General features: G+C 38.2%; 1 protein-coding gene across 1 annotated transcript in view; it reads left to right on the top strand.

Moving 5' to 3' along the window:
- Window positions 1-24,044, top strand: part of FAT4 (FAT atypical cadherin 4) — a 182,148-nt gene that overhangs the window by 118,645 nt on the left and 39,459 nt on the right. The window contains exons 3-6 of the mRNA XM_075200053.1: window positions 1,396-1,657; window positions 2,390-2,740; window positions 12,175-13,097; window positions 14,028-14,202. Coding sequence (XP_075056154.1) covers window positions 1,396-1,657; window positions 2,390-2,740; window positions 12,175-13,097; window positions 14,028-14,202 — 1,711 coding nt within the window. The remainder of the gene's footprint in view (window positions 1-1,395; window positions 1,658-2,389; window positions 2,741-12,174; window positions 13,098-14,027; window positions 14,203-24,044) is intronic.

Genomic DNA, 24,044 nt, shown 5'->3' with positions numbered 1-24,044 from the left:
AAGCACTGTCTAATATTATACCAATGCCCCAGGCATGCTGGTCACTCCCACTGGTGGCGTGGTGTGGAAACCCCCCTCTACAAATCCTGCATTTGCACCTGGTTTACTGTAAACTATTAATTTATTGTTAGTATAAAAAGTTTATTAAAACAAGTCATGGAACTCCTTAGTGACAACTCAGTGACTTATAGTATCTGTACATTATTCCTTATAATACAAGTTGTGTGCAGTTCCACCTATTCCTTTTCTTCTGAGATTTTCACTGATTCAAGCAGCATATGATATGTTTGCAGGCTAGTCAGACTGTAAGGTTCTCAGAAGATAGGGCACTGCGCAGCAGGGCAAGTCAATGGTAGCAGTGGCTACCAGTGTACCGTACTTGTATAACTGGCACATTCTGTTGTCAGAACAAGCAGATAATGCCAGTATTATTTATGGAAACATTATTGGACACTCTATGGTAAAGCGATATTAGCCAGAGTACTAATAGGGGAAAGAATGGGCTAGTCTAATAAAAAAAAAATAATAAAAAGTGAAATACATTGTAACTTTCACTGAGATTTGTTTTAATTTCAGATATTATCACTCTTCGTTAAGAGTCTGTTTTATTATGTTTCCAAATTTGTGATTTCAGCAATATATAATATAATATCACTGCTAAAATGTCTGTACTACTTACAGTATAAGTTCTTATTACACAAAAGTAAAACCACTGACTCACTCATAGTGAGTGAAAAATGTAAGGGAATTAGCTAAATGACATCTGTTTATAATTTTAATCATAGCTAAGATTATGTACCTTTCACAGCCATTTCATTTCCATGTTAATTGTTTCAATGAGCAAGTAATAACATTACATTGCCCAAACAGTGCGTTCTATAATTCTCAGTGCTGTTCTTTTATTCCATTGTACAATGATGCGTAATATAGTCTAGTAAAAGTAAGTAAATAATAGGTATGTTTTTAAAGGACACTAATGGAAGTCGGTCTTTATAAATTAAAGGGGCCTATTTATCAACACAGAAAAACTGGGCCGGTGAATGCTATTGATGGCTATTGCTGTGGGATAGCCTTCACCTGGGGGCCTACAACGAACTTTAATTAAGGGGAACACATGGGGAAGACTGTTTAATAAGGATATGACTGGTTGTGTGTGTGGGGGGGGGGGGGTCACCACAAGAAAATGCTTTATTAGTAAAAATATATAATTTTTTCCTTTTTTTAAAATAAAGTTGTTTTTTTTTAAAAAATTCTATTTTCTACAATCCCAAAAAGTACAATCCCATTTCATGGTCTTTGTAATAAGTTCCATAAAAGCAATATCTGCGCCTATTTTATTGAGTTGTTGCCTTTTTTTAAGGAAGAACATTTTGATGTTTTCATTATTTTTTTTAGGGTGCTAACGCACTTGTAACGTACACTATCATCAGTGGTGCGGATGATAGCTTCCGTATTGACCCGGAGTCGGGAGATCTGATTGCTACCAAACGTTTGGACAGAGAGAGACGCTCCAAGTATTCCTTGCTGGTCAGGGCAGATGACGGTCTTCAGTCCTCAGACATGAGAATAAACATTACAATAAGTGACGTCAATGATCACATACCTAAGTTCACCAGAGCCGTCTACTCATTCGACATTGCGGAAGACACCATGCCAGGTAAAACACATTTCTCTAAGTAATAATTAATTCAGCTGCGCTTTATGTTAGTATAAGAAGCTAATGTGTGTCACTAGGCCATGTGCACATTCGCCTCTTTTTACTTCTATCCAGGTGTATTGAAGGGAGACAGATGTTCATGTATGGATCATTGATCTCATGGAGAAATGCACATATTGTACTCATAAGCTTTTTAGAACATGCATGAAGCAGTATGGATGTGAAAACGTACAGTACACACTAGAACACATTTTAGCAATTCCTTGGTAGTAAATCTTTCAACAACATGTTGCAAAAGCTTCACGTTATAGAAGGGCAACAATGCTGCAACTTTTGAAATAATCAATGCGTAGAATGGAGAAACCTATCACCAATGGTGCAGCTAATGCAGCACGACCCAACACTTCAACGGCACGAGAGACGAGTCATGCTGATTGGCTAAGTTTGTTAACTATAAAACTTTTTCTTTATCTTCCCTTTCTTTCTATGGAATGATTCATGAAAATCAAAGCTGACAGACAACACAAAAGGCATCCTCTCTGATTATTTGGTCACTTTAGTACAGTTACTTGGACGATCTCATTGGAATATATTATGTTTGTACACATATTTGCTAGCTAAACTTATGTTCTATTACATCTTATCTGCAAACCGGCAAATTCTTACTTTGTGCCATATTTCCATTGATATGCCCAATAGTATTATTATAAATTATTTCCTTATTATTATTAGGTTCCATTGTAGCTGCAATATTGGCCATGGACGATGACTCTGGTGTCAACGGAGAGATCACATACGCTGTTATCGATGATGATGAAGATGGCATATTCTTTTTGAACCCTGTGACTGGAGTATTTAACTTAACACGTGCACTAGATTATGAAATACAACAGTATTACATTCTCACGGTGTGCGCAGGGGATGGTGGAGGACAGTCCTCATGTGTGAGAGTCTATTTCAATATCTTGGATATCAATGACAATCCTCCCGTCTTCAGTATGAGCTCCTATAGCACCTCTGTAATGGAGAATTTACCTTATGGATCAACAATTCTCACCTTCAATGTGACGGATGCAGATGAAGGTATGGCTTGTTTTCTGATGGTTTCATTTCCAGACAATTTAGTTATTACTTTTATTAAATCAGGTCTAGAAAAACAAGGTGTTCGGCTTGTCCCTCAGCCAAGCACTTTTGCGATTGTGTGGCCTTTTAAAATCCAATATGTCAATATATATTATAATTAATTTAAAACATTACTCAATTGAAGGTGGCAATACATTTTTTTTTATTTATGATAAAGTAAAATATTTTTTCCAGAACTGTACAATATGGATTTTAATTTTCATTAAAGCATATAAATATTAAATTATACACTAGGAGCGGATACATTTTTTTCTAGCATTTTACACTTGTGCATGTTCTATAACTTCTAACGTTTGCGGTGGAGGGCATCAACCCCCGTTAAGCCTGTTTTAAACAGATGAATGGTTAAATTATTAAAGGGTTTGTCGGTCCTGGCAGATGAGGCAAACAGCGCATACTCAATAATTATAACGATTCCTGTTTTATATTTTAACTCATTGAACTTAATCCAATAAACGTTTTTTCGTTTTGGGTGGAGATCTTTATTTGCTATTTTAAGCCTGGTTGTCACAACAGTTTTCACTCTTTTTTCATTTCCATTTTTTTTTAAGCCAGAATTATATTGATATTAACTGGTCTATTTATAATGCAGTCATAAGTCTCAGGTCAAAATGGCTGTTTTCACCAGAGATAGTCTTATTTTTAGATTTGTCCAATATATCAAAGGGTATCAGCGGTGACAGCACTCCTCTTGCTGGCACTATAGGCCCATAAGTATATTGAGCACTTCAGAACTCTACAAATCTTTAAAAAACATTTAGTACATACTATATATCACATTGGCTGTATAGAGGTGTTACTTGTAAACACCCTTCCTCTCAGGTGTCAGAACAGCGGCCATGCCTGTGTCCCCTTTTGTTCAGGAGATACATACCCTCCTGATGTCTATTGGCTGATTAAGTATATAGGCTGCTTTTTCAGTCACCGTTGGCAAAAGAAATATGAAACTTTGCTGTTTTAACACATTGCTACCTGTGATGCATGCCTGCGAACAGGCAAGACCCTGGGAGGAGGAAAGGGGGCGTGGTCACATCTAGATGGCGGCAGGGTCAAGTCACAATGGGGCGTGGCTATGCTCCCAGAGGGCTGCCTAGCGCTGTAACCAGCTAGGCTCTCCATTAGCTATCTCCCTTGCCCCAACATTTCCACCTGTGGGACAAACATGTCCCTGGGCGGGACAGAGCCAGTCATGTAGCAGTCCTCTCCAAAGGTGACAAGCTTGTCTTGTGTCGAGACCATTGATAGGTTAGTGTTCTGAACATATTGTAAGCCTCAATGTGTAAGAAAGCAGAACTTTAGAATTTTTAAGTCATGAGAATCGTCTGTTAGACAGCTGGCTTGAGGTTGAGTGAATCAATTTATTTGACAGACAGGCAATTTGCTAGCATTGCAAACAGTATGACTGTATAAATATTATGAAGAATGTTTGCATAGACAACTTTACTTGTTTATTTCAGATATACGATAAGTATTGTAGCTAGCATGAATATTTATTTAGATATAATCCACTTTAATTAGGATTATACAGTAAATACTGAGTCAGGCTTCTAATTTTTCTGGCAAATGTTATCTAAAAATTAGAAACACAATTACTGCTATTCCTAAGGACATTAAACTATACTGTATATTGTGTTTCAATATTAAATAATAATTGGTAAATATGGATATCTGTATTTCACGTGAATATATTGCATTTTTTTGTTTTATTATTATTATTATTATTATTATTATTATTATTATTATGTTTTGTCTTCATATATTACCATTTGTTATTGACACTGTAAAACATGTGGCTATTGTATTCTCATTTAAATAATCTTGTATTACCCAGACATAGTTGGGTAGTAATAAGTAATATTCTGAATCTATCTATTGGGGACCCAAGCAAATTTGCAGTAATAATAAGTGTTAGAGTTTGAGCTAAGTTTTAAAGTGAAAATATACCCTATTTCTAATAAAAGTATAATCCTGTTTTGTTCCTATATAAATTTTCATTAAAATATTTTAACATATGTTATATTGCTCTTTTCTCTTCATATTTGCATTTCATAAAACTAATGAAAACTGATACAGTGCTCGCACAGCCAAATTAAAATTAAACACCTGTCATAGACTATTGCAACAGTCCCTTAGTGTTCAAATAATTGTTGGAGTGCAATGCTTCATTAAATGGGCTGTACACCAAAGTAAACGCCTCCCATAGGATTCAACAGCTTTTGGCTGGGAGATCTATGAAGAGAGGGGAGCGTTCAGTGCCATAGAAGGAAGCAACTGATTAGTTTGAAACTAGTACTCTATGGCAGTGGATCTCAAACTTTCTCAGTTCGAGGCACCCTTAGGGTCTCCATCATTTTTTCAAGGCACCACTAAGCCAAAATATTTACCAAGAAGTCCCCCGCCTTGCTTACAAGCAGCCCTGGCCGAGGCACCCTTGTGAGATTGCCGCGGCACCCCAGGGAGCCACGGCACACAGTTTGGGAACCACTTCTCTATGGCATTCTCCAAAGCATTTAAAGGGGAAAGCTGTGGAAGGTATTTAAGGTACTTCGGTGCACAACCCTTTCTACCGCTCATATGCTAAATAGTGTTTTTGTGTTTTGCAGGAGTACAGTTTTAAATGGCCATAATTTGTATAAATTACATTTAGATTTTAAACAGAGGCTTTACAAGTATAAAGTTGTCCTCATACTGTGCACAGTATATATATAATATAGTATTAATACATTTTACTATAAATTATCTAAAGTATTACTTATCAATCCTGTATTATACCTCCCAATGGTGCACACATGAGTAGCATCTTTGGGGAATATGCATTCATCATAGTGGTGTGTCCATAGCTTTTGACATGCTGAACTGCCCCCAGCCCCCTTCCCTTAGCACCCACTCTCTGACATGCTCACCTGCTTGGAAGCACCCGTTCACCTCTGTTTTGCTATGCAGAGCAGCAGTTAATGGGACACAGCTCCCAACCCTCTGTCCAGGTCGGTATAAAGCTGCCCTGATCAGGGCTGTCCCACGTAAACAGGGATAGTTGCATACCTCCCAACTGTCCTGATTTCAGTGGGACAGTCCCGATTTTATGTCTCTATCCCACCCGGGGACATGTTTTTCCCGCGGGTGGGAATGTCGGGGGAAGAGAGGTATATAATGGTGCTTTACAGGGCACCATAGTCATGTCCCCTTTGCGTCATGGTCGCACTCCCTGTCCCGCTGCCGAGCACAGACATTTTTGGACCTATGCAGTAGGGAGTTATGCTGTATTATACACTATGCACTATGTAAGGAGATCAATGTATATAGATATTTTTATCTATAGCAGTGATAGGCAACTTGAAATAGGCGGAGAGTCGCATCTGCAGAGGAGGTCATGTGATGCGGACGTTGTCTGCCCCGGTTCTGCTATTCTTTGTCTATTAAGCACAGTATAAGATTCAGAGCAGCTGGAAGGGGAAGGACCACAAGCCGCCTGTTGCCCATCTATTGTATTATAAGCACCAATCTCCTCATACATTGTATACTGTATATAATACTATACATGATCTATGACAGTGTCCTTTTAATCCTATAATTACATTGCTTTTGCATGTGCAGCCTTGTGAGCTGACCTCTAGTTTGTTCCTTGAATTTGGAAGACATGTGGATAATAAAGCAATGTATCTAAGGTTCTACAACTCACTTTATAATCTACCAGTGAGTGGCAGTTGATTAATATATTTGAGTACAGTAATCTACCTCAATTGAATCTCCATATGCTATCATCAGGTCATGTACTTCTACCTTTGATACTTTTGTGTGTTATTTCTGTTATCTCTTAAACTAGAATATGTATCTTCAGTATTAATACCGTGTAATATTGTTTATGCTGTTATCATAGTAGCTTCCTGCACATTGTCCGTCCACATTTAGCACTACACCCTTTCCATTTATGGCAGACCATGATTAATCTTCGCAGGAATCTGCACAAAGGAACTGTCTGCAGTTCAGGAAGTTTCCACATACACCAATCATGAATATTTACAACAATGACACTATTCCAAATCCATTCAAAGAAAAATCCTCACAGCGACTTAGAGTGTCTGCTGAGGCTTTACAAATCTGTGGTCACATTAATCTGTTTCTCTATATTTCAATTCATTCCCTACATTTCTAGGAATATGTTTTTTCAAGGCAGGATTTAAATTGCATATATTAGTATTCATGTAGAGGCATTTAAATGACTGCTTATCGAAAGATTTTCTCTTGAAACATATATTTTTTACAAAAAAATTCAAGAATGCTTTGCAAACATTTGTGAAACTTTTGGGGATCTTTTTTAGCTGTCACCTATCGCCATATAGGTCTTGTTTATTAATTCCTTTTTTAATGTGTGATATGAATGTCATACTTAGTAAGCGCCAGTCTTGCTTACACTAACACTTATATACACAGAGCACTGTATGGAGTTTCTAGATTCCCTGTATAGTTCCTGGAGTAGTGTTTCATCAGAGCGTAGGGTTCACATCCTTGTCGACGAGAATGAGGGGTAGAGTAGTGGAGGTGAAGGCTGTTAGAGGTCATGAAAAATGTGATACTATTAGTGTTGCAGAAAAATGTCTAAGTAAAGCTAGTACAGTCATGGCCAAAAGTTTTGAGAATGACACAAGTATTGGTTTTCACAAAGTTTGCTGCTTCAGTGTTTTTAGACCTTTTTGTCAGATGTTGCTATGGTATACGGAAATAAAATGACAACCATTTCATAAGTGTCAAAGGGTTTTATTGACAATTACATTAAGTTTATGCAAAGAGTCAATATTTGCAGTGTTGACCCTTCTTTTTGAAGACCTCTGCAATTCGCCCTGGTATGCTGTCAATCAACTTCTGGGCCACATACTGATTGATGGCCGTCGATTCTTGCCTAATCAATGCTTGGCGTTTGTCAGAATTTGTGGGTTTTTGTTTGTCCACCCGCCTCTTGAGGATTGACCACAAGTTCTCAATGGGATTAAGGTCTGGGGAGTTTCCTGGCTATGAACCCAAAATTTTTATGTTTTGTTTCCCAAGCCACTTAGATATCAATTTTGTCTTACGACAAGGTGCTCCATCATGTTGGAAAAGGCATTGTTCATCACCAAACTGTTCTTGGATGGTTGGGAGTTGCTCTTGGAGGATGTTTTGGTACTATTCTTTGTTCATGGCTGGGATCTTAGGCAAAATTGTGAGTGAGCCCACTCCCTTGGCTGAGAAGCAACCCCACACATGAATGGTTTCAGGATGCTTTACTGTTGGCATGACTCAGGACTGATGGTAGCGCTCACCTTTCCTTCTCTGGACAAGCATTTTTCCAGATGCCTCAAACAATCTGAAAGGGGATTCATCAGAGAAAATGACTTTACCCCTGTCTTCAGCAGTCCAATCCCTGTACCTTTTGCAGAATATGAGTCTGTCCCTGATGTTTTTCTTGCAGAGAAATGGCTTCTTTGCTGACCTTCTTGACACCAGTCCATCCTCCAAAAGTCTTTGCCTCTCTGTGCATGCAGATGTACTCACACCTGCCTGCTGCCAATCCTGAGCAAGCTCTGCATTGGTGGTGCCAAAATCCCACAGCTGAATCAACTTTAGGAGATGGTCTTGGCGCTTGCTTGACGTTCTTGGGCGCCCTGAAGCCTTCTTCACAACTATTGAACCTCTCTCTTTGAAGTTTTTGATGATCTGGTAAATGGTTGATTTAGGTGTATTCTTACTAGCAGCAATATCCTTGCCTGTGAAGCCATTTGTGTGCAGAGCAATGATGACTTCACGTGTTTCCTTGCAAATAACCATGGTTAACAGAGGAAGAACAATGATTTCAAGCACCACTCTCCTTTTAAAGCTTCCAGTCTATTATTCTAACTCAATCAGCATGACAGAGTGATCTCCAGCCTTGTCCTCGTCAACACTCTCACCTGTGTTAACAAGAGAATCACTGACCTGATGTCAGCTGGTCCTTTTGTGGCAGGGCTGAAATGCAGTGGAAATGTTGTTTTGGGGATAAAGTTCATTGTCATGGCAAAGTGGGACTTTGAAATTAATTGCAATTCATCTGATTACTCTTCATGACATTCTGGAGTACATGCAATTGCCATCATAAAAACCGAGGCAGCAGACTTTGTGAAAAATAATATTTGTGTCATTCTCAAAACTTTTGGCAATGACTGTACAATGGAATAGATGCAGGTAAGCTGGAAAAGAAAACTAGTTAAGAAAAATTTGTTTATAGAGAGGTGAAGACAGAGGAGGATATTTAGAAAGGTTAGAAGTGGAAAAAGAAATGAAAGCAATGACATCACTACACCCCCTCATGCACTTGCCACCAACCCACCTCTGGGAGCTTCGGAGGGGAGGTTATAAAAGTTGGCGGGTATGCAGTATTTGCTGTTTCCACTCCATTTTTTTTTCTCTTTAGGCTGCTATTAATGATTTATGTTTCTGGACTACCATGACAACCACAATCACGTGGCACATAATGTAGTGAGCAGAGAGACTTTGGAATGCCAATCTGAACTCTGCATGCACTGTGACATCTTCCTACTTACCCCTTCTCAATCACATGACATGCTGAGAGCTGTAAGCTTCTGTATGTGTTGCAGACTATATGAGTCTGGCAGCCATTTTTGTTCGCCAACCAGAGAACTTTTGAAAAAGAGATAATGATTTGTAGGAGCTTACAGACTAAATTCACGCACACGCATGCATACACAGGCACACAAACTAGGGTTCATTTTGTCAGCAGCCAATTAACCTAACAGCGCCAAGGAGGTTTACTACATTCTCTTCTTCCTATTAAGGTACAGGGGGTCACCTTTACCTTTCTCCTTTAGGCAGCTAACAGCGCCAAGGAGGTTATCTGCATTCTAATGAACCTAACAGTATGTGTTTGGAATGTGGGAGGAAACCGGAGCCCCCGAAGGAAACCCAAGCAAGCATGGGGAGAACATACAAACTAATTGTAAATATTACATAAAAATAAAGAGAAAACTTAGTATAACAAATGAGTATAGAAGGGGTAATCAAAAACTGTGTTTGTAGTCTTGACGTTCCACAGTTATGAACGGTTAAGTAGTACTATTATTTCTAGGTCTGCAAGGTGGAGGACACGTGTATTGGAGTTCACACACATACCACCTACAGCTAAGCACGTTACAACTAAAGCTTACAGAAACATCATGATAGATATGTAAGATTGTGATAAAATGAATTAATATAGGTGTGTTATGGTAATGTTTAGAAGCACATTATATTTGCATTTTTCCTACCCTGAAATTATACAATGAAACTAGCCTAAGAAGTCTAGGCCAAACACAATTTTTACAATACATAACCTTATGACTTCTTTAATTTTGCCCAACAATTCCTTTATCATCTGTTAACAGTGCAATAGCAATAACTATTGTATGTGTTATACTAGTTTGGTATACTTTTTGAAGTTAATTTAAATACAATTTGAATTTAATTTTAAATCAAAGGAACACATTCCCTCTTAAATCTGCCTCTGATTTGCACCTTGCCTCCTCACTGACAACCACCTATCACTCCAGCTTCTCCTGTGTCCCCTGAACCACCTATGGAATTCTCTACCATGCCTTATCATACTCTTTCTCAGCCTCAGACATTAGGTTCTGTGCAGTAGTAATATTACCTCCACTCCTCTTCTTTTGTGTGTTTGTGTCTTTGTGTGTGTTTGTGTCTGTTTTATGCAGATTTCATATTGTATGGTTTGGCTTGGGAGAGTGCTTTAAAAACACTCATTAAAAAAACATGAATGTTTTTGAATAGGGGTTAGTGTTTGATATAGTTTACAGCTTTTTTCTGCTGAGTTAATAAAATATTTATGTACACTGCATATTCCTATATAGAACAGGATGTAAGCTACTGTTAATTAATATATCCAGCATCATCCAATTTTTGGGGTGGGATTTAATCTATTAACTCACGCTAATGAGTAAATACATATGTTTGTATTGTATTAAGAGAGACAAGCCTCCAGAACAATTAACTTAATTAATCCCCTATCTATAGCTGGTAGCTTTGGTAAATCATAAAGCTTCTTTGTATAATCTTGCCTTCAGTGACTTAGTTCAAAACTGATTATGTTTATTAACTGAATCCGTCTAGTGGTCCACCAGTTTTCTGAAGGATCTTATTATTTCAGTTACTTCAGTTATTTCATTGCTATCATGTGAATTTACAAGTCTGTAGATTCTTTCTTTCCCTGAGATGAGATTACTGATTTCTGTCCACAAGCCTCATTAGTTATGGGGCTCTACATGCTCTGCATCATAATGGTCCAATAATATCAGAGGTGTCTCCACTAGTATTGCCCTTTGTTCTGCTTTTTACTGATAAAAATCTTTACATAAGTAGCAATCAAACTATTGATTCACCTAATTAAAATGTTACTTATGAAATTCAGTACTTGTGCAAATAATATTATTATTATTATTATTATTATTATTATTATTATTATAATTATTAATAATAATGATAATAATATACAAATTAATGAATTATTAACAATAATAATGGCATGGCTTAACAAAATACAATATTAATTTTAACCAAGCATTTGGTCTTTGAAGCTGGGTCCATGCAGATAACTGTTTCCTGACCATGAGGAATTCAGAAAGGAGTGACTCTATAGAATGAGCACATTTCGTATTACAGGACTGTGCTTGGTTATTTATCTACACAGTAACGCTCTACTAAAACACAATTGTCATAATTACTTGTAAGCAAGAACAGAGCTTCTCTATACATTCACGTGCAACAGATCAATGTGAAAATGTGTTATTGAATGAGACAATCAAACCGGAATAAATACATATATAGTATGGATATTTTTCAAACATGTTATTTTGCCTTTATTGCACACTAACCCTGTTTTAATATATCCTTTGTTCTCTTGTATTCGTCTAGTGTAAACATAAAAATGGTCATTTAATAATACTTTTAGCCATCATTTTTGTATCTGTCCCATAATCCCTTTATGTCCTACCAAAGACCTTTTTTCAGGTTTATCCATGTGTGATAATCTTTCACAAGATAACAGATTGGTATATGGCTTATCAGCAGGAAAGGTTTCTCACATAATTAGGGATGTAACATAATGTTAGTGGGGATGTGGGAAGGCCAAGGCAAACACGAAAATAAAATAGGCAGGGAAAGAGATGATGGACACAACTTTGTTCTTAGCCTGTTCCAAGAGATACCATACAAACCCTCTTGTTTGGAATAATTAATTAAATACATTTTTATGGCTAGTGTGTCTTTAATATCTTAACATCGTGCTTTATACCACTGAAGTCCATGACATAGCAAGATTTAAACAATAATCATGTTTTTTCATTTACTTTCAGGGTTGAACTCTAAGTTGCATTATAGTATATCCTCTGGAGACAGTATGGGTCAATTTCAGATTAACAAAGATGGAGCCTTAAGTATTATTAAGACTTTGGATCGGGAAAGCCAATCCTTCTATAGTCTAATGGTTCAAGTTCATGACATGACTCCTCCTCCAGCATATAGATACACAAGCATGGTGGAAGTGTCCATAATTTTGCTGGATGTCAATGACAACCCACCAAGCTTCATCTCTCCAAAGCTGACTTATGTCGAAGAGAATACACCCACAGACACTACTGTATTCCGAGCACAAGCCACAGACCCAGACAGTGGTCCAAATTGTTATGTCCAGTATTCATTGCTTAGTTCCTTGGGGAACAAATTCAGTATTGGAAATATTGATGGTGAGGTGCGTCTGACAGGGGAGCTAGATCGAGAAGATGTTTCCAACTATACCCTAACAATTATAGCTACTGATAAAGGAGAACCATCACTTTCTTCTGCAATGGATGTCATGGTTATAGTGCTTGATGTCAATGACAACAGTCCTCGCTTTTCACAAAGTCTCTATAAAGTGGAGATTAGTGAAAACACCCTAACTGGAACAGACCTCATTCAGGTGGTTTCAGCAGATGCAGATGAAGGGATAAATGGTATGGTTCGTTATACTATTACAGATGGAAATCCAAGAAGTGAATTTAGGATTGATTCTGTCACTGGAGTAATATCAATTGCCAAACCTTTGGATCGAGAGAAGAAGTCTTCATACTCACTGGTCGTCCAGTCATCGGACCGTGGAAGCAGCCCACGGACTGACACAGCGACAGTCAGCATTCTTCTGTCTGATGTTAATGATGTAGTTCCTAAATTTGAATTGTCCCCCTATTCAGTTAATGTTCCTGAAAATCTGGAGACATTGCCAAAAATTGTTCTTCAGGTAAGTGTAACTCAGTAATCATTCATCCAAATCCCAGTGCAAACTTCAACATTATTAACTATTTGAATATGTCAGAAGTCTTTATAACATACAACATACATGGACAGGTACTGCACTGGGTAATTTACTCACTATTTATTCATTCTGATTATAATTTTTTTAATAAATGTTCTGTAAAACACATGAACATGTATCTTTTTTTCAATACATACCAATTTCTATTTCATTTGTATTTATTGATGAGTGGTAGCTAATACATTGATGGTCTTCTTAAGGTTATTTATGACCTGTAGATTTCAGTGGAGCAGTGCCCCTAGTGGTGACATTGACATAACACAATTATTATAATTATCTTTTATCCATAAACTTCGGACACACTACACAGCGCTCTACACCGAGAGGATCATGACATAAACAAATTACATACAATAGCATGAAACAAAAGGTAAATATAGCCCTACCCAAATGATCTTAAAATCAAAGAGGTTTGGGACCACAAAAGGAAGTGGAATTCTAATTGTAGCAGCTAGACGGGAAAGTGTGTGTTGTTATTACAAGTCAGCAGTATTATTTGCAGCCAACAATAAAGTAGTCAGTGGTGGATCTAACAAAATGTAGGATGCTTGCTACAACTTCAGGACAAAGCAGTGCTCAGAAATGGGAATATGTAGAAAAAAGATTATTCATTATAATTTATTTTAAATCCTCTGAGAGATATACTTTCCAATAGACAGATTCAATAGCAGGTTCTACATGACTTACCTGGTTAAATCTTTTGGGGACATCAGAGTCTCATAGTGCAATTTTTAGGATATATATAGTCAGTTAGTGGGTCAATTTAATCCCAATTCTGCAGGAGATCAAAAACAACTTTGAACAAAAAAGGAAATACGTTTGTGAAATATTTAACCTCTGTTTTCATTGTATTAGGTTGTAGCAAGAGATGACGACCAAGGTATTAACAGCAGATTGACATATGCACTGGCTTCTGGCAATAAAGACGAGGCCTTCAGATTGTCACCTAATGGGCAGCTAAGTGTTGTGAAAAGCCTGGATCGAGAGGTGAAAGAGCAATATATCCTACTGATCACAGCTACCGATTCAGGTACTTTTCATGGTTGCTTTTAAATGCATTATAAATTCTTATTATTTATTATTGACACTAATATCATCTTGATATAATCTGTTCACACACAAGCAATAATTATTTCTAAAGCTACGCTCCGATGTAAACATAAAAAGAAGAGATCATAACTGTGTCCCTTTTATTACTAATATAAAACAGTGTCCCTCCACATCTATCCTCAGCAGGGCACGGTTTAAAACATGAAATGTTCCTGGGAGGAGATTCACAAACCTATTAGTGAGGCCTGATGACAAGTTCAAAACCCGTTGTCTATAGTTAGAGGGTATATATTGTTTTGTATTAAGAAATAGCTTAGATTGTATTTATTCATTATGTGTACCTAGAGTTTAACCACTTAAGTCAAAAGGCAACATAGCTCACATATTTGGAATTTGTTACTCATGTGGCATATATTGAGGGCATGCATCATATTCAGAGTTTTTACTCACTGAGCAGTTTTGCCTAGATCGAGGGCAAAGGGCTGAAAAGTTGCGGATTTGTGCTTAGCAGTATTCAATATGGCCAGATGATTTGTTCTTCTAAATTGGGTAGTGTGCCCTTTGAGCTGGCACTTTGGCGTTGTGCACATCATAAATAATATATGTCTGCATCAGGGTAGCTACTCCTTAAATCTTACAACTTTACTTTATCATATATAGTCCAGTAAAATAAATATAATGCTAAAGAGGTAGGAACAATGACATTCAGCAATATATTTAAAATTATACTTTTTACAAGCTAAATTAATAATAATTTCCATCTGTAACAGCATTATGTATAAAGGGAAGAATATAGTATCCTCAAATACCAAATATCTGGCATCTATCAGCTCAGCACACATAGAACAATTTAAAAGCACAAATTAGGGAGGAGTTAAAATGACTTGGTCTAAATCTTGAAACTGCAAATATAAATTGGACAAAGTGGATGATCTGTCAATAGTATATAAACAAGCACAAAGTTTAGAAGACTATATATATATATATATATATATATATATATATATATATATATTACACATATTCATGTATATATATATATATATATATATATACATAAATATATTTGTATGTATACATAAATATATATCTATACATACATATATATATATTTACAGTTATGGGTTATTGTATCACATTTATGAACTTCATAGCCAAATTCACTTTTTCTAATTACATCTAACCTTTGTTTTATGTAGAATTACAAACATTGTGCCTGTTGTTACAGTACTGCTAGATTTCTCAAGGAAAGTTTATATATATACAATCTTGATACCCTTGTTTCCAAAAACTCCCATCCCTGACTGCTGAAGAAGACACAGTAGCAGCCACCTCAATAAACTCAATCCCCCACACTTTTGCCACAAAATTCACAGAATATATAATTTGCTTACCTAGGATTAATTCATTTTCCTGGTATGCCGTATTTACTGCACACCCTCCTCTTAACGGTCTTAACGCTCATTTTTTTTTGTCCTTAATGCCATTGCTTGACACATTTACATCCCACACCATTTGTACTCATCTCTTTTAGAATTTAGTATCAAATTTTAAGTCATATCCCTTTTCCTTTGTGCTTCAACATTTATTGCTGACCTGATCATCAAATACAGTGCGCAGGGCTGCCATCAGAAACTGTGGGGCCCAGAACTAAATAATCTGGCAGCCCCCCCTCCCTCAGACATTCCCCCTCCCTCTTCGCTGTACATGCCCCCTCCCTCATCACAGTACATTCCTCCTCTCCCTCATCACAGTACATGTCTCTCCCCACTTCCGCATCACAGTAAATGCTCTGTTCTCCCCTCACCATCCCAATAAATGTTCTTCCCCCACCTCCCCATCCCATCACTGTATATGTCCCTCACCTCACCATCCCATCACAGCAAATGTCCCCATCTCAACACCTCACCAACCCATCACAGCAAATGTCCCCACCTCAACACCTCACCAACCCATCACAGTAAACATCCCCCACCTCACCATCCCATCACAGTAAATATCCTCCACCTCACCATCCTATCACAGTAAATGTCCCCACCTCAACACCTCACCAACCCATCACAGTAAATATCCCCCACCTCACCATCCCATCACAATAAATATCCTCCACCTCACCATCCTATCATAGTAAATGTCCCCACCTCAACACCTCACCAACCCATCATAGTAAATGTCCCTCACCTCTCCACCTCAACATCTAATCACAGTAAATGACCCCCACCTCTCCACCTCACCATCCCATAATAGTAAATGCCACCCCTACCCTTCTAGCATAATAAATGCCCAATTAACTTACCTGGTTCTTGAAGCGATGCTGTGGCTCCCGGGCACTTATAGACTGGAAGTGCGCAACATAGTGATGATGTCACCGTGCTTCCAGCCTATCAGTGCCTGGGAATCAAAATAAAGATTCCCAAGGCGCAATGAGTGAATTTATAAACGTAAAGTAATAGAAAATGTAAAGAAAGTAACACCCCAAAAACATTAAATAATGAAACAAAGGATGACGAACAATAGCAATTAGGATGGTGTTCACAAAATGTAAATGAAGGAAACTGCAGACATGCAAATAATTAAAAAATTAATTACTTGTATTTAAACAATGATCAGTGCACTAAATACTTAAAATAAAAATGTCCAAAGGCGTATATACTGATATGCAAATGATCAAAGTCCAAAACAAAACAGAGCAAAAGTCCTCAGAGGAATCAATTCCAAATGGTAATGAAGGTGATAGTTTGCAAATCACAAACAGTAAGTCCTAGTGTTGATTTGCCACTTATAGAAGTACATACATGCCAAAATTAAATGCGGGAATAATTAACATCTAAACGCGAGCATAATATGGTGAGCAGAAAAGATTCTTATGAAATATCTCTTAAGGAAAGCTGCGTTCCCTATTAAGCAATGGTGGTAAAGAGTAAATGGAATTACCACTCCAAGGTGATGTTTCCTGAAGCTACCGATCCTCTCCTTATCCCTCCATTCACAGCAGGAGTCAGATGGTTTACCTGCGAGTGCGTTCCAAACGCCGGAAGTAGAACAGACAGCTTCCTGTCTCGCAGCTGCAAAAACATGCGCTATGCACATACGTCTGGATCCTAGGTGTTAGGGATCTGTAGGGCTCAATTTCAATCTGTGTCTGGGGACCAGTTGGTCAGCCTAAGGGGCCCGGACAGTCCAGGGGGCCCAGACAGATGAAGTTGTCTATCCGGGCCCCCTAGTCTGTCTTGGCCCCCTCACAGCTTTACCGGCCATACCCCCGTGATGGCGGCCCTGACAGTGCGGTCCTGCATGTCTTAGGTGCTCCAACAATAAACCATAGTTGTCTACTCTGCAATATATGGAAGGGAACTTACCTGCCTGCAATGTGGACAGGACTTACTGTGATGGCTCAGATCAAAAAATCATACAGCTTTCCCAGGCACATAATGGAGAGAATGGCACATTTTAATGAACACATCGCATGGGCGTGGTGACGAAAATAGTGTCATCATACACCTTGCCCCAATCACTTAATGACCAGTATGGCATCATCATGTCCCACCCACCTTTTCCTGGCAGCAAGGTATGAAAAATAGGCAAACATGGGATAATAACCTATTCTCCTCTCTTATAGTCTTTTCTCCAGTGGTATAGCTAAAGGCCCCTGGGTCCTGGTGGAAATATCAGCAGGTGCCCTCCTCACATACCCTACCAATATTATCACCACTTACACAAACATCAAAATGCATCTACTTCCATGGGTGTGTGTTACCCATAGTGCCTGTCTTTTTATGGGACCCATTGTTTGCTGTCTGCCTCTTTTGTATCTCCTTATGGCTGTCCATTCTTATCTGCACCTTACATGCTGGCCTTGAACCTCGACAACATATAGGCCCATATCGGTTCCTGGTAGCATTTGCTACTTCCACCATCCTTATGATTCTACCTCTGCTGTTCTCCAGTTTTAAATTTAAGTTTGTTTATATGCTCTTGCCACTATCTGGCCCCAGTAACCAAATTATCATGAAACATAATGTAATGCTGGGTAGGCTTAACCAAAACACTTTTGGATAAAAGATATCTCATACTTGCCAACTCTCCCGGAATGTCCGGGAGACTCCCGCATTTTGTGAGAGTCTCCCGGACTCCCGGGCGAGTGTGGCAATCTCCCGAATTCTGCCCACTTCACTAGGAAGTGCCCCACTTCCTAGTGAAGTGGGCAGAATTAGATCCCAAACGCCGCGATTCCCGGTGAATCGCGGCGTTTGGCCCCGCCCCCGCTGTCAAATGACGCAATTTGCGTCATGACGTCACAGGGGGCGGGGCCGAAATGACGCGATTTCGGCCACCCCGCCCCTTCACGCCCCCCTCCACTGGCTGGCTCCCGGAAGGGAGCTGAAGAAAGTAGGTAAGTATGAGATATCTGATACATAGAAATGCTATAGTTTAATTCAGTTACAAGAGCTACACAGAACACATGTTGTTTGTTAAAATAACTAATATGTTAGTATTATGTCTTTTGAGCCATTTAAGATGCTGAGAAGTGTGTCAGTGTTATTTAGTTTCCAATGAGTGATGTCACTGCCAGACGGTTAACAATAGATCTTACAGAGTCTGTAGTGATTTTTCAAGGCCAGTATATTGTGGTGATACCTAATATAACAGTGATATTTATGTGTGTACACTAAAACTACTGAGATTTCGTTTTTAAACTTTCTAAGGATAATTATGCTTGAAGCATATCGCAAGATCTGCAGGAGAAATAATATATCATGCTTTCAATCAGTACCAGGGCTATTGAGATAAAATGTTGTACAAACCAATGTTTACGTTTGTGTGTATGACAATGTAAAACAATTCTGTCTCGTCTGTCTCTTGTGGGGTATTACTGCATGCTGTCCTTAATCCACCTTCTCTATAAGTGATAAATGTTACTCTTGCAATCACATACAAATGAGTACGCTTGCAATTTTGCTGTTCACCCGTTCACTGCTGAGGCTGTTCCCAATCCCAATCCCCCCACTTCCCACCCCCGTGCTGAGCCCGTTTTGGATCTTTTGGGCTGATCATATTCCAACATCGATATGAGTCATTCCTTTGTGCAGTACCCACACAATTTATACCTTGGTTTTTTTTCATAAGAATTTGCATATTCAGAAAATACCATTGTTTTGTTTATAACTGCTGACGCAGTAACAAAAATCTAACAAACCGGCCAAAAATGTGATTTTTTATAATTAAAATTTGTGTGTGTGTGTGTGTGTGTGTGTGTTTTTTTGCTAAATTCTACAAAGAAACACTTTCTGATTATAGGTTTGGTATCAATTTGCCTTTTAAAACAGCAAAAATCAGGATTCTACCTATAGGTTTTTATTAGGTCAGCACTTCAAAATGATAATGCAATTTGTTTGTTTGTTTTTTGCTATTTTGAATGAAATACATAAAATGTGCTTTAATAATACGGGCAGCCCAAACATTTTTGGAAAAGTTAAATACCCTATGCATATGATGGTTAACAGACCTTTCTAGTGCAAGACTTAAATGCCCAGTGGTTTAATTTATTGTTGAGCAAACAGTTGAGAAGGAGAAATTGTCATACCTTTCTGCATAGCTCCCAATCTTATGACAAGAATAGTACCCCGTTGTATGGAATGATTAGCAAAGAGGGTTCCAGGGGTACAAATATACACACCACTTTATTTACATAATTATAATGTGTTTATTTCTTTTTTTTATTTGTTTGGTGATCGCCATGTAAAAAAATAAAAACAAGGGTTCCCCATCTTTATTTTGAGGAAACGGGGGGTTGGAATTGTGGTTACAGTGATTCATAGTTAGTTTATACTATGCTTGCCTGATTTTTACAGGTCAGTGCTAAGCTTTTGACACCCAAATGAAGGCTTGGACCTACTCAAAATGGGTGCAGTTTGACAAAATATTTTAATAAAGTCTAAAAAATAGTTTGTCATAGTGGAAAATAAATGAAATACTTAGACATCTTACTGCAGCAAGTCATTCAGCATAATGATGAGTAAAGTTCAATATCTGATCTGAGTTTTAATGCAACGGGATGTTTATTATGCTTTTCTAAGTCTAGTCCAGGAATACTACAGAAAAAAGTGATCATATGATCACAAAGTATGTGTAAGTCTGAATGGATCATCAGTCCCTGCCCCATTGGAGCTTACAATCTAAATCCCCTAACTTACACACACAGAGACTGAGAGAGAGGGCAATTTAATAGCAGCCAATTAACCTACCAGTATGTTTTTGGAGCACCTGGAGGAAATTAACGATGTGAGTGAGTTCTCTGTGCAGCGCTGCAGAATTAGTGGAGCTATATAAACAAATAGACGACAATGATGATAATTAGGGTCGGTGCTGAGATCCCCAGCAACCCCCCAATTCTGGAGTTTGCGCATGTGGAGTGAAGCGCCGTTCCCTAATACCCCCACTTATCCGATCCTTGCTCTGTTCAGAGCAGGGACTCAGAGTGCAAGCGGTCACGTCACGTCGTGGGCAGACGGAACTTCCCGATCTACGTGGTACCCACCTTCTGTGCTTACCGGGCTTACTATATTTCACCAACCCTGCGTAAGATGTTTTATTAATCTTGTCTCACTAACCTACAAGAAATAATGAGTTAGTGTTGTAATGGTTATAATATCCTTGTACAACCATGGACAATAGATAACAATAAATAAAAATGCACAAACTTTTGTTTCTACAGCTTGTGCAACATGTCCATCCACACTACCTTATTATTATTATTATTATTATTATCGTGGATTTCTAAGGCGCAAGAGTACTCTGCAGCGCAGTACAGTAGGGAAAACAGTACATACATAAAACAGGGAAATACAAGGCAGACAAAATAAATCGACATGAAAACAAAGGGAATGAAGGACCCTGCTCATTTGAGCGCTTACATTCTAAGTATCTAATTATACACAATGGGTTATAATCAATGTTTTTCTGCATTTTTTTAAATATACGAATGTCATAAAATGTACAGTAAATATATTAATTGTCAATACAATAATTGGTCATACTAACATTTCTCATTTGAATTATTTTCTGTAGCACTATCCCTAGCAAAAACGCCAAAGATTCAGGTCATGATTTTTGTCCCAAGATATTCATTGATGCGTAAATTAGCTTGAGTGGGCTGTGCTTACATCTCTATGGGATATGAATACTCCAACAACCATGACAGCCTTCAAATTGCATATACTTACCTATCACTCTACCTCGTACGTTTGCCAGAAAAGCAATAGGCGTCTATGTGAAAGCATTTTTACGGGTCTGTTGCAGCTTGCAAGTGTGTAAATCACTGTTTTGCGTAACTGTCCCTTGCTTTGTGCGAAAGCCAATGAGAGAATTCTTCTCTTTTATTCCATCTGGAAGAGACTAAGAAAGATAGGTAAATATTAAATTCTGGCTGTATGACAGGAATAGTGCCGGTACGGCAGCTTTGTTCATTAATACCTTTAACTCTTTCAACATTTTTCTATTAAGACTTGCCTTCTACCCATCATCATCCATTTATTTATTGGTTGCATGGATATTAAACTGCACATCTGGAAACCTGCTTATAGTCAGGGTCTACTGTTTCAATACAAGAACTGGATGTGGAGTCCAAGAGCTTTTCTTTCTATAAAACACACAGCTGCGTCCAACCATAAATATCATTTGGAACTTACAGTACTTGCAGCAGAATGCAAATATGAGAACTCCAATGTTTTAGAGCATGCACAGAGAATATTAAGAGTATTGTATAGTCATTGGCTGGAGAATTCCCTGTGGAGTTACATGCTGCTATTTATAGCTATAAGATCTCTATGAAGCTGCAGAAATGGATATAAATGTTTCCTTTCTTTCTTTCGTGATATGAATGACCTATCACTGATAATATATATATATGACATTCATGCATATGTTTCTATTTATTTATATAGCACTACTGAGTAAACATCACTTATCCCAGCTGGCAAGGCTCAGCTAAGGTAATACAGGTGTTCCTGTCCCATATAATCTATTTTTAATAGTGAAATATTAATTGTGTACATTAAGGGAGTCGATCATCAGAGGTGGCAAATGTTATTTATAAATCATTGCTGTCAGTGGTCAAGGTTAAAATTTAGAAGTGGGGGTATGGAAAATGTAATGGACAGGTAAGCGAAGATAATTTTATAGTTTTACAAAGAAGGTAATAGGAGAAGTGGTGGTGTGCATTGAGGGTATTGTATGTCCCTTTGAAGGTTAGAGGGCCTCACATGCAGCCATTGATGTGTATAAGGTCGCCCATCACTGGTCCATGGACACCACACTCTACTGAGAGATACCAAGTTGGTTTCATGCTTATAGTGACCAAAATTTGCCGACTCGATAAGCCTAAGGATACTATATACAGTGTTGTACAATAAATATTTGCAATAAGGTATACATATTAAGATGAAAATCATTCTAGAGATATTTATATGAAACAATAAAAAGAAGATGTAGCAAAAAGAATCTTGGAAAATATTTTACCAGTTTCACTAGAAAACAATGAACTAAAATTGGTTCCCCTGAGAGTTGTTTGGAAATCAAATTTTGCACCTAGAGCTAGATTTGCTCCTAACTGAATCAGCCTGGCAATATATATATCTCTGTATATATCTCCCTTTTCCGTTCTGTCTCCACTTTGCTGGTCCTTCTGACCAGACCATACACCCAATTACATAATATCACAGCATATCCCCAGTAATGTCATACACCTGGTCACTAGATAACACCGCATGCTCTTTATATTGTAAAACATTTAGTATGAATTAGACTGACTGGAAGGTTTTTGTAGTAGATAATAAAATTGTAGAATAAAGGGGTCTATTTATCAAGGGGAGAAAAGCTCACATTTTCACCGGATTTAGGGGTTCTCCTTATTTAACAAAGCCTCCTGACTGTTGAAGCCTATCCCTGGGTAATCGGCCAGCGGTAGCCTTTGCCAGAGGCCTCCGGCGAATCTTTCCTATGCAAAGCATGGGAGGGAAGTCTTTTAACAAGGGCAGTGGCGGGATAAGTACCGCCAGTGTCCTCCTAACACTATTGCTATTTCAGGATGGGTCAGAAAAGGAAAAAATGCTTAATTTTTTCCTTGATGATTAAAGTGTTTCTCTTGCACTCAGTGCATATTGCTATGCTAATTCATGCCATTATAACTGGTTCCATGGCGCTATAGAGAGTGCATAATGTCTGAAAGCTGGGAGGAATGAACCTCCTTTCTTTGTAAGTCACCCTTACTGCGTCTTCTACACTGTATCTAGGAGTCCATTAAACTATGTATGTATGCACTTCAGTTACATTCTTGGAGTCCCTATATTGATTCACTTCTTCAATACTGCATAAATAGCACTGTACAAATAATTTGATATAAATATTACAAGCATTGAAACAGTTCTATATAGTTGCATCCATCATAAAAGTTTGCATGACAAGCCAATAAAAATAATTATAACATATATATTTTTTTACAATGATAATGAACACACAATTGTTAAATTGTAAAATCTTGCTGGGTATATACACTGATCAGGGCCGGATTAAGGGAATGGAGGCCCCTGGGCTAAGGGGGCCTCCATTCCCCCGTGAGGGCCCCCCCCCCGTGATCTGAGCCGCCCCCAAGGCACTTACCTCCTTCTCCCGGCATTGCAGTCCTTCCCCGGCGCTCTGTATGCTCTTTACTGAGGAGATCTCGTGAGAGTGAGACTCACGAGATCTCCTCAGTAAGGAGACTACAGCGCGCTGGGGAAGGACCGCAGTGAAAGTGCTCAGCAGCATTGATCGGGCCGGGGGCGC

Source organism: Mixophyes fleayi, chromosome 1 (assembly GCF_038048845.1).
Source record: "Mixophyes fleayi isolate aMixFle1 chromosome 1, aMixFle1.hap1, whole genome shotgun sequence".
In the NCBI taxonomy this organism is placed as follows: domain Eukaryota; kingdom Metazoa; phylum Chordata; class Amphibia; order Anura; family Limnodynastidae; genus Mixophyes; species Mixophyes fleayi.
The sequence above is the reverse complement of the archived record's forward strand: the minus strand, read 5'-3'. Positions and strand labels throughout refer to the sequence as shown.